The 14,992-nt window shown below is 51.6% G+C and overlaps 1 protein-coding gene across 1 annotated transcript in view; it reads left to right on the top strand.

Moving 5' to 3' along the window:
• LOC123345130 (E3 ubiquitin-protein ligase TRIM39-like) overlaps nt 1-14,992 on the top strand; it is a 72,522-nt gene that overhangs the window by 24,117 nt on the left and 33,413 nt on the right. The window contains exons 5-7 of the mRNA XM_044981816.1: nt 123-145; nt 234-337; nt 7,092-8,312. Coding sequence (XP_044837751.1) covers nt 123-145; nt 234-337; nt 7,092-7,651 — 687 coding nt within the window. The 3' untranslated portion in view covers nt 7,652-8,312. Of the gene's footprint in view, nt 1-122; nt 146-233; nt 338-7,091 lie in introns of the transcript that reaches the window.

Here is a 14,992-nt window from a genome sequence, read left to right as displayed (position 1 = left end):
ACAAAAGAGTCTGGCCCTGATGCGTTAAATGTTGTGAATTAAATCTGATCGCGTGTGGAAAGTCACTCAGTATTTTCGCACATTGTGTTAACCCAGTTCACTGACTCTCTGTCTCCTTTCAGGATGTGAAAAGCACATTGATCAGGTGTGTTCCCATTTCCATTTCTCCTTCTATTCCCATGAGCGATGTGTGCGCAGAGCAGCCAAGTGATGATGTGATGTTTTCTTCACAGGACTGAGAATGTGACACTCCAGGAAACAGAAGCTGTTTTTCCTGCCCTAAAGAACGTGTATAAAATCTGCCTTGATATGAGGGAAATGCTGGAGAGATTCACCGGTGAGTGAAAGTTACGGTGCCGGGTTTCCTTTACATGTGGGTGAGGAGAAGAATTGACACAGGCAGTGCATGAGTCTTCCATTTGGGGTGGCTTACACACAAGCACCAGAAGCTCCCTAGAAGGGGTGGCCACAGTGCCCAGACGGTGGCCCCATCCCACCAAGGCCCCACCGCCCGCCCCCTCTTCCGAGGGCCCCCTGCTTGCTTCCCCATCTGCAATGGGTGAGGCCCCACGCTGTCACACAGCCCTTAGGGGCTGGGCAGTGAGTGTTATTATCGATATAGCACCCACGAGTGAGCCAGGCACTGCAGAGACAGAACAAAGGGCTCCCAGACCTCGATGGGCTCCTAGTCTGAGTGCAGACAAGGCTCAGCAGGGGAAGCAGCAAACGCTAGGGGGAGATGGGCGTGAGGGTCCCAGTGTGGGGCTGCCCAGTCCCTGGGTCTGTCCTTTGCCTTTCTGGATCTGACAGAGAGTACTGAAATGACCCTGTTGGCTCCATACTGGGCCCTGCATCACCCCCAGTTCAGCATCCAGCCAGCAGGGGACTCTGTACCCTCAGGGCACGGTGCAGGGCAAATGCAGCCTGAGGGTCAGGGGATCTGGAGGCTGTGGGGGAGCAGGAGCAGCCTGAGAGCTGGAACGGGGACTCTGGAAACCAGGTGGGAGGCACAGCACCCTGTGCTCAGTGTTCACTCCAGGTTCTCACTCAGTGATGCAGGCTCCGCTGGGGTCAGATACTGTGGTGAAGGGCCCACACAGACAGACTGCAGAGAGTGAGGCTCTGTCTGCATGGGGAAGTGGCAACAGTTCAGTTAAACAGGTGCCACTTTTGCACTCATTATGGGGTGAGACCATGAACCCTCTTGCCCCCAGCTGGCTCAGGTGACCCTGCAACAAGTGCCTTGCCTCAGCTTCCCCTCTTCAGCACTCCTTAAATTACCTCACACAGTCCAAAATGTCTGAGACAAAAGTCCCCTGCTGACATCTACTCTGAGTCCAAATAAATGCCAAAATAAGATAATTACCTTTGATTGGTTTCAGCCCTGGCTCTCACTCTAGCTCCTCCCTCCCCTGGAGTCAGGAGTCCTCAGCCCTCCTTCCTGGAGCTGGACTCGGGTCAGACTGTACCTTTGTTCCATGCAGCTCTCACCTGCAGTTGCTTTCTCCAGCCAGGTGCAGTCACCCAGGCTTCTGCCCTGCTGCTGCCATGGGCGTCACATCTAGGCCCTTGTCCACACTACCCCAGTAAGTCGACCCAAGTTACACTGCTACAGTTACGTGAATAACATAACAGGAGTCAACGTACCTTAGGTCGACTTACCACAGTGTCTTCGCTGAGCTGTGTTGTCCCGTTGACTTCCCTTGCACTTCCCTGAGAGGTGGAGTACCGGAGTCTATGGAGAGCACTCTGCCATCGTTTTAGTGGGGCTTCACTAGACCCACTGATTCAATTGCAGCAGTGCCGATCCAGCCATAAGTAGAGACAAGCCCTAGGAGCCCATCTAGCGAAGGGGCGCTCCTCTCTGTAGGAGCACTCCTTCCAGGCTCCTTGCTCTGGTGAACTCTCCTGATCAGCTCTTCTGGGAGGAACTAGGAGCCCCTCTTCTCAGCAGCTTCCTCTCTCTAGGAGCTGAGCCCTGCTAACTCTTTATCAAACTTAGTAGCTAATTAGCTGCCAACCAGCCAAACAGGGATTTAACTACTTCCAGCTTGGTCTGGTTAGGCTCCTTCTCCTTTACAGGAGCCTGTCAAAGGGCCAGCCCCCATGACGCTCAGATTTTGAGCAGCAAAGCTCAAGTTCAGCTCAGGTCAATTCCTGACCCACATAAAGTTAAAACCAATGAGCCGTATCCACACGACACTGAGACAGTCACACAGGAGTTTGCTCCAGGATCACTACAGCAGTATTCAAAGTGATTTAAATTAACCCAGTGAAGCTTTCTTCTGTGGCCAAGCCCTGGGGCTCTCACGAGTGGAGCAGGCTCAGTAGGGACCAAGACCTCATAAGCCTGCTTGTCTGCAGCATGGAAATCTGGCCTGTCCCATCCCTCAGGCCCACACATACACGCTTCCAGCAGTGCAGAGATGTCACAGCCACTGTGTGGGTCAGACTGGACTGGAGCAAGACTGATCACTGTGACATCCTGCACTGAGCTAATTCGCCCCGAGATCACTGGCATAACAGTCCCAGCAGTGCACACAGCCCCCAGTGCTCCTGTCCTGTCACTGATGGCTCTGACAGCTCAGGGCACTAGCTCTGTCACCTGTTGAGCTGGCTGTATCCAGGCCAGAAAGCAGCATGAGTGGCTCCCAGATTCCCTCTCCTCCCAGAGTGGGAAAGGGGTGAGTACCAGCCCTGGCCCCTCATCCCCGGGGAACATCTGTGTATTTGCCAGGTGTGAAGACCTCTCTGGGAGACACTTTCACGCTGGCTCAGGAATCGGTGCAGGGAGGCCCTACTGCCCAGGAGGCCAAGGTCTTTCACTTCTCTGCCCTGGGGAGTGAAGGGAGGAGCCCTGGGGCAGCTGTTCTTCATCCCAGGAACGGGGGGAAGGGGACGTGGACACAGACAATGGCCCTGCATGCTCTGTGAGGGGCAGACTGTCAGCACCACAGGGGCAGGGAGAGCTGGGCCAGGAGCAGAAATGCTGTCAGAGCTCAGGGTCCCAGAGAAACTGCTTCCCATCGGGGCCTGCAGAGCCTGTAATCTCTGTGGGGAACATCTGGGCAGCCCCAGCCTGGAGCAGCTGTTTGAGGAGGGCATGAGCCATGCAGACTCACTTGGCAGCGTGTCAGTGCCATGGCCCACAGATCTCCATGGAGGGGACTCACACACTCTGATGGCAGAGCTGGGGAGTCTAAACCCCAAGGGAGGAGCAAAGGTTTCTTGATTGTGGTTGAGAGTTCAGAGCTATGCAATTTTTCCTTAGTGCTCTCCAGCCTGGGAAGAAAACTTTGGACATTGTAGGCCAATCTGGCTGGGCACAGGGAGAAAATAGAGTGTTTGACTTTGTGAAATGTCTTGTATTTTGAATCCAAAAGCCCGGATCCCCAAAGAGACATAGGTGTTGTGATGCTGAGCACTTCCAGTGCCTAATTTTTAATCACAGGAACAACACTGTATTTCACAAAGCCTTAGTTAGGTGCCTAGGCTCCCTGTACAATGAATGTAAGAGACTGGCATCTCAGAGTGTGATTCACAAATGCCAGCACACTAGGCGGGGCATCACATTAGCTAACCAATGGGAGATACTGATGACAAGGGGGTCTGCTGAGACCCCTCAGGCTCACGGAGACAGGTATCTATCTCTGCTTTGTCAGCCCCGAAAGGGAACACCTCGACTGGAGTCAGGCGACTTAGGCACCTACAGCATTTCTTGTGGGAATGAATTGGAAGCCTTTCTCACTCCGCTCAAAGCAGCCAGAGGAGGTTCAGGTGGTGCTGCCTCCCTTATAACTTTTAGCCCTGTGCTTAGAGCATCTGCCTGGAATATAGGTGATCCTGGTTCCTTCGGTGAGTTGCCCTTGGGTATGAGAGAGGCTGTTTTGGGCCTTCCTCACTCTCCTCTGTTGTAGCTGTTGCACTGGGGATTAAATAATTAAAGGTCATTGGGCCAGAGAGCGAATTTGAGAATGAGTCCACAGCTTGGTGGTTCGGGCACCCATCTGCGAGGTGGGAGAGCAAGGAGCTAGTGTCCCTGCTTCAATGACTCTTTCATTATTTATCCACCTTGGAACATTTTCAACAGGAGAAATTGAGGCATGCCCCACATCAGCAGAGCCCAGTGAGTAGAGCACTGTCCTGAGCCCTATTCAAATCCCTTCTCCCCTTCAGGCAGAGGTGGCGCTTAAACCAAGGGTCCCCCCCATCCTAACCACTAGGCTAACATTTATGAGGGAAGCCCTTCCCCACCAGCTGTTCTCTGTGACCTCGTCTGATGGACCCAATCTGATAGACAGCCCCTGAGCACACTTACCAAACTGGGTCTGGCACACGAGTGAGGTGGCAGCACATGTGTCTTCTCCCAGTCCGTGGATCATGCTGCGGCTCAGGCAGGGGATAGGCATCCTCATGCTTAGAAGGAGCCAGCTATATGCATGGTGAGACAGGAGAAGCACAGGCACTGAGGGAACTTTTACTGCACAAACTTAGGCTCTGAGTGAGTTTCAGTACCAACAGGGTCAGCAGGAGTTTTAGAATAATAGAATAGAATAATAAAATCATAGGACTGTAAGGGACTTTGAGAGGTCATCTAGTCCAGACTCCTGCACTCATGGCAGAACTAAGTATTATCTAGAACATCCCTGACAGGGGTTTGTCTAACCTGCTCTTAAAATCTCCAATGATGGAGATTCTACAACATCCCTAGCCAATTTATTCCAGTGGTTAACCACCCTGAGAGTTAGGAAGTTTTTCCTAACGTCCAACCTAAACCTCCCTTGTTGCAATTTAAACCCTTGCTTCTTGTCCTATCCTCAGAGGTAAAGAACAACAATTTTCTCCCTGTTCCTTGTAACAACCTTTTATGTACAATACATGAAAACTGTTATCATGTCCCCTCTCAGTCTTCTCTTTTCCAGACTAAACAAACCCAGTTTTTTCAATCTTCCCTCATAGGTCATGTTTTCTAGACCTTTAATCATTTTTGTTGCTCTTCTCTGGACTTTTTCCAATTTGTCCACATCTATCCTGAAATGTGGTGAGCAGAACTGGACGCAATACTCCAGTTGAGGCCTAATCAGCGTGGAGTAGAGCGGAACAATTACTTCTTATGTCTTGCTTACAACACTCCTGATAATATATTCCAGAATGATGTTTGCTTTTTTTTGCAACAGTCTTACACTATTTTCTGATATTTAGTTTGTGATCTACTATGACCCCCGGATCCCTTTCTGCAGTACTCCTTCTTAGGCAGTCATTTCCCATTTTATATGTGTGCAACTGATTGTTCCTTCCTCAGTGGAGTACTTGTATTTGTCCTTATTGAATTTCATCCTATTAACTTCAGACTATTTCTCCAGTTTGTCCAGATCATTTTGAATTATAATCCTATTCTCCAAAGCACTTGCGACCCCTCCCATCTTGGTATCATCTGCAAACTTTATAAGTACTCTCTATGCCATTATCTAAATCATTGGTGAAGATATTGAACAGAACCGGACCCAGAACTGATCCCTGCAGGACCCCACTCATTATGCCCTTCCAGCATGACTGTGAACCAATGATAACTACTCTTTAGGAATGGTTTTTCACAGTTATGCACCGGACTTATTGTAGCTCCATCTAGGTTGTATTTCCCTAGTTTGTTTATGAGAAGGTCATGCAAGACAGTATCAGAAGCCTCACTAAAGTCAGGATATACCACATCTACTGCTTCCCCCAATCCACAAGGCATGTTACTGTGCCAAAAAAAGCTAACAGGTTGGTTTGACACAATTTGTTCTTGACAAATCCATGCTGAATGTTACTTATCAACTAATTATCTTTTAGAGGTTTGCGAATTGATTGCTTAATTATTTGCTCCATTATCTTTCTAGGTACAGAAGTTAAGCTGACTGGTCTGTAATTCCCCAGGTTGTCCTTATTTCCCTTTTTATAAATTGGCTCTATAATTGCCCTTTTCCAGTCTTCTGGAATCTCTCCCATCTTCCATGACCTTTCAAAGATCACATCACAGTGGAGCTGAAACCAGGAATTTAGTCCCAAGCTCTTTTTGTGCAACCCGAAGTGACTCAGGTGCACACATCCTATTCACAGTCACTGGGATCTGTGCTCCTCAGTCAGTCAGACACAGGCAAAGATCCACCTCTGTCTGTGCAGTGCCTGTGGCACAACAAAGAACCAGCCTGAGTGGCCTCTAGACCCTACTTCAATGTCTTCCATGTCCCCCTGGCACCAAACCCTCTCTGCAACTCCCACAGCACCTGCCCCTCCAGGTCCCTTGCTGCTGCTTCCAATTCCTACCTCCTGCCCCACCCCTGAGCACCTTCCCTCTGCCCACTGGCACCTGTCTTTCCTCTTCTCTTGCCCCCACCACCTTTGTTCCTGCAGCCTGCCCTTCTTCCCTCTGCCTCCCTGGCATCTGTCCCCTTCCTCTGCCAGCCCTTATCCCTCTCTTCTTCCCAACCCCCATTACTCCCCTCCCTTCCCCCATCCCCATGTCATGCGCTCCTCCCCTCTCTCCACCTCCAGAACCTACTATACCCCAATATCCCCATGGCATCTGCATCTTCTCCCTTCGCTTCTCTTGCCACTCATCCCCACCCCCCTCATGCTTACCGCTCCCCTCCATCCCAGCACCCACCTCCCTTTTCTTCCCTTTGCACCATCCCCTGTCACCTGCTTCTCCCCTCCCCCTCTGGTCCCTGTCCCTCCCCTTCCCCCATAACCCGGGCACCGACCTCTGTGCCACTGGTGTCTGCCCCTCGCCCCCATCCCTGATGCCCTCCCCTATACCCCCCACACATATCCTTTCTGATTCCTTGGTGCCTGCCCCCTCCCTCCCCCCACTCCCTGGAGATTTCCCCCTTCCCTTCCCATCTGCTCCCCGTCCCTGGTGCTTGTTCCTCCTCTCTCCTATGTTCCTCACAAGCACCCGCCCCCCTCTTCCCATCTCCTCTCCTCTCTGACTCCCTTTAAATGTCCAGCAACCCTGTGTCACAGCAATTAATGGGGACACAGGTTAATTTCCCTTTGATCCCAGTAACCAACCCCTGTCTCCAGCAGTGACTCTGTGACTCTCTCCTCAGTGGATGTGACTCTGGATCCAGACACGGCTCATCCCAGCCTCATCCTGTCTGAGGATCAGAAAACTGTGACATATGAAGACAAACAACAGGATCTGCCCGACCATCTTAAGAGATTTGATACTTATCCCATTGTTCTGGGTTTTAACAAATTGATGGGAGGGAGGCATTACTGGGAAGTGGAGGTAGGAGACAAAACAAACTGGACTCTGGGGGTTTGTACAGAATCTGTGACAAGGAAGGGGAATATTTACATATCACCTGAGAATGGGTTCTGGACAGTGTGTCTGAGATATGGGGAATACAAGGCCCTCACGTCCCATTTGACTCCACTGTCCATGAGTGTCAGGCCCAGCCGAGTGGGGATTTTCCTGGACTATGAGGCGGGTGAGGTCTCATTTTACAATGTGACTGACAAGTCCCATCTCTTCACTTTCACTGACATCTTCTCCGGGACGCTCCACCCTTATTTTTATACTGGTTACAAAGAGGGGTTTAGAAACACATCTCCCTTGATAATCTGCCCAGTCCCAGCTCAGGCTGGAGGGACTCTCTGTGCCTGACAGTGACACCCATGGAGGAGCCTGTCCCCTCCCAGCGCTGACCAGCCCCCAGGTGTGTTCCCATAGGGATGGTCTAGGGTATCACCTGCCTGCCACCACCTCCTCCTCATTTCCCAGCACCAAGCCTGTGAGGTAGGGGAGAGGAGGGGGCAGAGGGGGGATGTAGGCTGCTGGGTTGTGGGCATGCAGAGGCAGAGATGTGTGTAGATACACTGTCAGGGGCGGCTGCTGTTGCTGATGTAAGGGGGACTGAGGTCCCTTTACTGAAACTTAGTGGGGATTTTTGGATGGCCCTCTCCCAGTAACAAAAGAAAGGGGAAGTTCAGGTGAGAAACCAGTACCTTGGACTGACAGTCCCCAGGGCCAATGGGGAGAGGCAAATGCTCCAGGTCAACCTGATTGACAAAGCAGGCAGGCCAATGAGAGAGTAAGGAGCGTGGGGTCCCATCCTCTCTCTGCCCAGGGGGGCCGAGCTAGAGCCACACCAGCCAGAAGGAGAGAAGCAGCCCAGGGATCAGAGCTGTGCTGGGGGCAGAGCCACGGCAGCCGGAGCCGGAGGAGCGCCCCAGAGAGCTGAGCTGGAGGCAGAACACCAGCAGCGCTGAGGCAGAGTGAAGATGGGGCTGGAGCTGGGGCTGGAGCAGTCCGGAGCCGGCTGTGGTGAGCAGCTGGGGAGAGCGAGGGGGACCCTGGCAGTGGGCCCAGCACAGGGAGACCCCACCAGCCAAGAGGCCTTGCAGGCCAGAATTGGCAGTGAACCATAACCCTGATGCGGGGAGTGATGCTGGGGAGAAGGGTCCTGCCACCTAGAGCCTGGGGGGGTGTGGCCACTGCCAGAACAAGTGTCCGACCTGCAGCATCCCTGCAGCACAACCAGGGCAGGAGGCCTGGGGCAGGTGAGGCAGAGACTGTGAACTGCCCTTATATTGGAGACTGCTGTTTGTGATATCCCCATGCCACAGAGTGGGGTTACTTGTTTCCTTTAACCTTTTACATTTTTTCCTTGTTTTTTTAATTGGCTGCTGTTCAATAAATTGCATTTGCTTTGAAATGTATGTAATGATCAGTGGGGTCAGGGGAGTGTCCAGAGTGGAGAGAGCAGCTCAGAGTGGGGACACTCTAGCCTTTGTCCTAAGTGACCATGACAAGATTGTGGGTCAAGCCCCCGAGGAATCCTGGGTCCAGCGTTGTTGGGGTTACACGGACTCTACCACACAGGAGAGTGGAAGGGGAGCCCTTGAGGTTAGGCAGGCTTCTGTGTAAAGGAAGTGGGGGTGAGGACTGAGATCCTTTCTGTAGCCAATTCCACACGGGTAGTGTATAAGCCAGGAAAGTTCCCCACAATAGTGGGACCATTCCCCCGCTTACACTAGGGTGGAGTGGGATGGGGGCTGCAGCAGTAGGAAGTAAAGAGCCCAGATCACAAGAGGAAGACGTGGGGGAAGGGTATGTAATGGGGGGGGAGGGGAAGAGGCCACAAGTAGAAAGAGCCCCTGGCAGAAATGAAAGAGAAGAGACCCCAGTATGGGGAGGTGGAGCTCTGAGAAGTGGGTGGGGAGATCCCAGGGAAGGGCTAAGTGGGCAGAAGGGAGAGATCCAGGAACAGAGAAGGCTGGAGCCAAGGAAGGGAGGAATGGTGTTGGGAGAGGTGTGGATGGGGTAGGCAACGTGTCCAATTTTTGAGGTCCGTGGTAAGTTTTCAAAAAACATTGAATGACTGAATGATATATCCACCCCCCCCAGCGTCCATCACTAAGTACAATAATTTTGCCAAGTGTCCTTCGCACAACATGGTGGTGCCGACCTCAGGGTGTGGGCGGCCCCCTGCACTCTCTGTTGTTTTGGGGGAGCCACTGAGCACATGTGGCTCTCAGAATCCTCAGTGCAGACAGAACTGATCAAGGTCCCATCTGTGCCCTTAGTTGCACTGCCTCACAGGGCATCTGCAGGCCCCAGCAAGACTTGGGGGAAGGGGAGCATTTAGCAGAACTTTATTCTATTGCAAACTCTACCATGGTGTTAGCTGGGGCGGTTCTGTTCAGTAACCAGATGCCTGGGCAGGCAGTTTGATATTGGATACAGGCCCAAAGTGGGAGAGTGGGAGTGAGTGTGGAGTTGGATGGAAAACAGATCCTGGGAGTGAAGTCACTGAAGGGAAAAGCCATCCATCAGAGAGAGACAGTGGGACAGGGAGAAGTGACAATGGGATGGTGTTGTGTAGAAATGCCAGGGCCAAAATATTTCTGAAATACCCCATGTGATGCTGAGAGTCTCTCAATGACAACTGAATCAGAAATCAGTGTAACTCAGCGGAGGTCTGACACTCACTACCCCCAACACACTGTTATCATAATGTGTATCTAAATGGTGTCATGTAAGTTATCATATGTAAACTGGTGGTACACTTGTCCCAAAAATCAGTGTGCCAATTATTACTTCTTTGTCAACTTCTAGCATGCAAGCCCAGCTGAATGCACCTGGGTGTTGTATAAAATTGGATGTAAGGAAAGAAAGGCCCAGTGAAGGTATAGCTGCCCTAATACTATATCAATGTGAACTACTGAAGGTTATTGGATTTGTCTGGCAGCCAGGATGGGTGGGTAGCCTAAACAAAAGGCTCCCAAGAAATGTATTGAACTGCTTTGGGTGGAACTGGATTAGACGTTGGAATGCTGGATGCTACTAACATAGAGGTATTGGCAAACCAATGAAGTTATGTTCAGAAAGTAAATCATAATCCTTAGAAATTAGGGGATGTGATCTTGAATTTCATGTACCCGAATTTAAACATAGTCAGTTAAAAGTGTCTTATACTTTGTATTCTATTGTAACACCGGTGCCCCTTGGAATTGGATTAACTGCTTTACAAACATTGCTTGTACACTCGGATTTACAGAACCATCTAGATACTGCAAAACAGGAAGGGCGCAGAGTCATGGTTCACCATGCATCATAATGCCAATGAAATTAAACGGGTATTTGCAAGAATTGGCCAGGACCTGTCGCACCACTGGTGGGAAGTGTTATTGGGATGGTCTCCCACTGGCACAGGCATCCTGAATTTGGCCCTACACCCCATCATATTAAACTTGGGGTGCCAAATAGTAGTGGTTTTTGTTACCAGCCTGTTGACATGCTGGACCTGGCGCAAAATCTGGCAATTGCAAGCCCCCCCCGAGAGATGAGTCAATGGTTACTGCCACCGGCACTCATACCCCTGGGAAAGGAACATATCGCCCCCTCCCTCAAATGGGAAAGGAGGCCAAAATGATTGCTTGTCAATTGCTATGCTGCTGTATATGGGATGCCAACAAGAAGATCATTTGCTCGGTTTCGGCTGAGATACTTGAGTTTTCACTGGATCTCAACTCAAGTGCATCCAGAAAAATTGTGACAGCGACCATGTAAAGGCCCCCTTGTGTGAAAGGTGACCTTTAAGGAGGGAAAATGTACGGGGAGATTTTGGCAAACCAGTAAAATGCCTGAAACCACCATTTTGTATTGCTAAAAGCAGCAGGCCGTAAAGTGGCCATGTAGCAAGCTTAGCTTAATCAAGGAAGGAAGGGAGGGGGTTTTGGGTGCCACAGAAAGGGCAGCTTGACCCTGCACCCTTCCTGATAAGAATTGTGTTGAAGTTGCTGATACATGCATTTTAGAAGAGCAGGATGTGCCCTCAGGAATGTGTCTAACAGGGTCTCAAGGCTGCAAACTCTGGGAAAAAAAACACACCTGGTTAATCAATAATCAGAAGAAAACCTCTTGCTTGACTATTGAAACTGCTTGCTTAACAAGTTTTTTTTTTAAAAAAGGGACATATTCTATTGCTAATGAATAAATAATGGGAAAAAGTTTGAGATATGGGGAACTCTTTGGGGACTGGTCTCTCCCACTGGATGCATCTTGTGTTCCCCACCAGAAGACGGGCTGCCGCTGTGCCACTTGAGAACCCACACTTAGCTTCAGTAATTATCGGGGGTTGGGGGTGTTTTACTAACCTGTTGTGGACGTGTGTAAGTGCTTGAGACTAAGTAAAGTTTAGCTTTAAGTGAAAGCACTCTTGTGTTGTCCTCTTTGTGCCATCCATCTATCAGTCGGATGGCTGTGTCTCCCCTGATTTATTTCCTGACACCACCTCGCACAGAGTAAAAGTTACCAAGAGCTTTGGGTTTAAAGAACCCCAGGTAACACTGCTCTGGAGAAGGAGCCTCCATTACCAGTCACCCTTGTGGGCTGTTTGCTGTCCACCTGAGACTTCTCAAACCCAGGCCCCAGCCCACGTATAGACTGTTTGTTGCTGGCTGCCTGAGCCTCCTCAAGCCCAGGCCCCAGTTCAGTTATAGACTCTGTTTAAGGGCTGGCAGCTTGAGCCACCCAAGCCCAGGCTAAAGCCTGCCTGTGACTGTTGGTCGCTCAGCCCTATTGTGGGCTCTTGACTGTCCTGCGGACTCTGGTCCTGGCCAGATGGGACCGGACTGAGTGGCCTCCCTCACCATGAGAGAGTGAGGGACCATTGCACGTGGTGGAGAATGTGGGCAACGTCCCCTCCCCTGAGATAAGGGAACGAGCTAACTATAAGGTACAATAGAACCCTCCACCCGTCCCCGGTATGTAGAGGATGGAGATTGAATGGCTGATCAAATGGCTTGCCGAGAGCCAGCAGCAGCAACAACAGCTGCTGCAACAACAACTCGGCAGTCAACAGCAGCAGCTGATTCGGGAGTTGGGGGCCCAAAACTGAGAGCAACAGCAGCAATGCCTGCAGCAGCTCATGGCCCTTTGGCCGAACCCAGAGCATCCCAACCCCAATGGGGCCATGGGACCCCCTGATCCTGTCATGCCCGTACGCCTGACCAAGATGGGGCCTGACGATGACCCCAAGACGTTTTTAAATGATGTTTGCGAGAGTTGCCTCCCCAGCTAAATGGCCCTCGGCCCAATGGGCCACTTTGTTGGTGTCATATGTAACGGGTCCAGCCCAGGCCATCTATAGGGCGCTTCCCATGGCTGAAGCCAATGACTGTGAATGACTGAAGGCTGCAATCCTTGATGCCCTGGAGATCACCACTGAGATGTTTAAGCGGCGGCTATGGGAGAAGACGTACACTCCGGGAGCCCGGTCTAGAGCACTAGCCTAGCAGGTGAGAGAGGCATGCTGGTGATGGCTACAGCCAGAAAAGCATACGGGGGCCGAGCTAGCAGAACAAGTGATGCTTGAGGATTTTTTGCATATCCTTCCAGCATGCGGAAGGACTTGGGTCATACGCCACCAGCCGACAATGCTGAGCAAGGCCATAGCTTTGAAGGAGAACTTTCAGGTAGCAGAGACCCCTGTAGGACCAGGGCCCCGTCCTCCAACCTCCGTGCCAGTCCATTCTCGTGAAGAGAAGACCCGGGGCCAGAGGAGCGAGCCCTAACCTGGGCCAAGACCCTTGGAGGGATGGGAAGTCGGCCAGGCCCGACGAAGGCCCTGGAGAGAGTGGGGGCCACCGATAGATGACCCCATTGAAGGGAGACTCCGGGCCGCAGAGTCACCCGCCCCATCACCTACTGCATCAGACCAGCCATGACACCCTGAACTTGGCCCCTGTTTCACCTGTGGCCGTTTCAGACACCTGCATCGAGAGTGCCCGATGATGGACTGCAATTTCAGGCGGGTCTACTCGAGAGAGGCCCGGGCTTGGAAGCAGCACTATCAGGTAAGCTGACTATCCCTATGATGGTGAATGGAGCCCCCATTTATTGATTTGGGGTGTGGGCAGATGCTTGTCTTCCAGGGTCTCGTTCCACTGCCCGACCCACCCCTTGGGGTCGTGCAGCTCCAGTGTATCCATGGGGATGTGTGGCCATACCCCAAGGCCCAGGCAACCCTGACCATGAAAGGGGAAATCCAGACCCAGATGGCTGGGCTAGCCCCAAAGTTGGCGTACCCAGTCATCTTGGGCCAAGACTGGAAGGGCTTTGTGGCCTCCTGCAAGCAGTGGCTGGTAGAGCCTCACCTGTAGAAGCTAAGCTGTATTTGAAGGTGAACCCATAGACGAAGCCGACCATGCCTGGGGGGACCCCAACTGGGATGACCAAGGCATGGGCAGCCCTAAACCTGACACCCTGGAAGAAGGAGGGAAACCCAGGGGACCCAACCAGAAAGAGTCCCCAGCATTGGGGATGGACTTTAATTGTGACCAATGGGAGGATCTAGCAATTGGCTAGGGTTAATGGGACCCTGACAGTTCCCCCTCAGGCCACCACATACCCCCATTTTGAGTTGATGGGGGATTGCTTATACCAGATCACCTGCAAACCCCAGACTGAGGAAACTCGAGTGCAATTCGTCGTTCCACGATGCCATTAATGTGCAGTTCTGCAGCTGTCCTATGATGTCCCTGCAGCTGGCCACCTGGCCCATGAGAAAACTCTGGCCTGGATCCTGGCCACTGGGGATGAAAAAAATAGTCTTCTCTAGCCCAGTCTATGACCCTGGAGCACTGTCATCTAACTAACCCCTCACTCATCTGACTGTGGAGGATTCCTGTCCTCCCAAACCCCAGTACCTAATCTCCCCTCTCACTTCTGGGAGCACAAGGGATGGGAATGGGGAGGAGGTAAAGAACTCCTGGAGCTGCAGAAGGAGTAGATATGCCTGGAGGAGCAGAGGAAGATGTGGTGGCTTCACGGTCAGAATTGATCATAGAATATCAGGGTTGGAAGAGACCTCAGGAGGTCATCTAATTCAACCCCCTGCTCAAAGCAGGACCAATCCCCAGACAGATTTTTGCCCCACATCCCTAAACGGCCCCCTCAAGGATTGAACTCACAACCCTGAGTTTAGCAGGCCAATGCTCCACTGAGCTATCCCCCCAATGCAGGTTCAAGGTCAGAGGTGAGGAGCAATGCCCTAATTAATAGCGGTGCTGGGGGACAGGCAGATGTGGGGTGACCAGGACACAACATTAATTAATTGGGGTTGGGGGATTAACTGGAGGCTCTGCATCAGCAGAGAACCTGGGGTAGGGAGACCCAGGGATTGAGGAGTGTGACCTCCAAGCCATCATGGGGATGCTGCTGTGGGAAAGAGTTGGGGGTGGTGAGATCATCTGGATGAATGTGAGCTGGCTCTATGAACTGGAGAGGGAAGTACAGGGCAGGTTTAACCAGAAAGGAGAGAAGAAAAGAAAGCGGGGGAGGGGAGTGAAACAAGAATAAAGGGAGAAGCCTAAGGAAAGTGGGGGAAACTGAAATGAAGAGTGAAAGCAAAAACAATCCTGAGAAGGGAAAAAGCTCGAGACACAGAGAGGGGAAAGGAAAAACTCAGGGGAGAGAACTGGGAACCTGAGGTGGAATGAT

The sequence above is a fragment of the Mauremys mutica genome, chromosome 12, assembly GCF_020497125.1.
Source record: "Mauremys mutica isolate MM-2020 ecotype Southern chromosome 12, ASM2049712v1, whole genome shotgun sequence".
Lineage (NCBI taxonomy): Eukaryota > Metazoa > Chordata > Testudines > Geoemydidae > Mauremys > Mauremys mutica.
The sequence above is the reverse complement of the archived record's forward strand: the minus strand, read 5'-3'. Positions and strand labels throughout refer to the sequence as shown.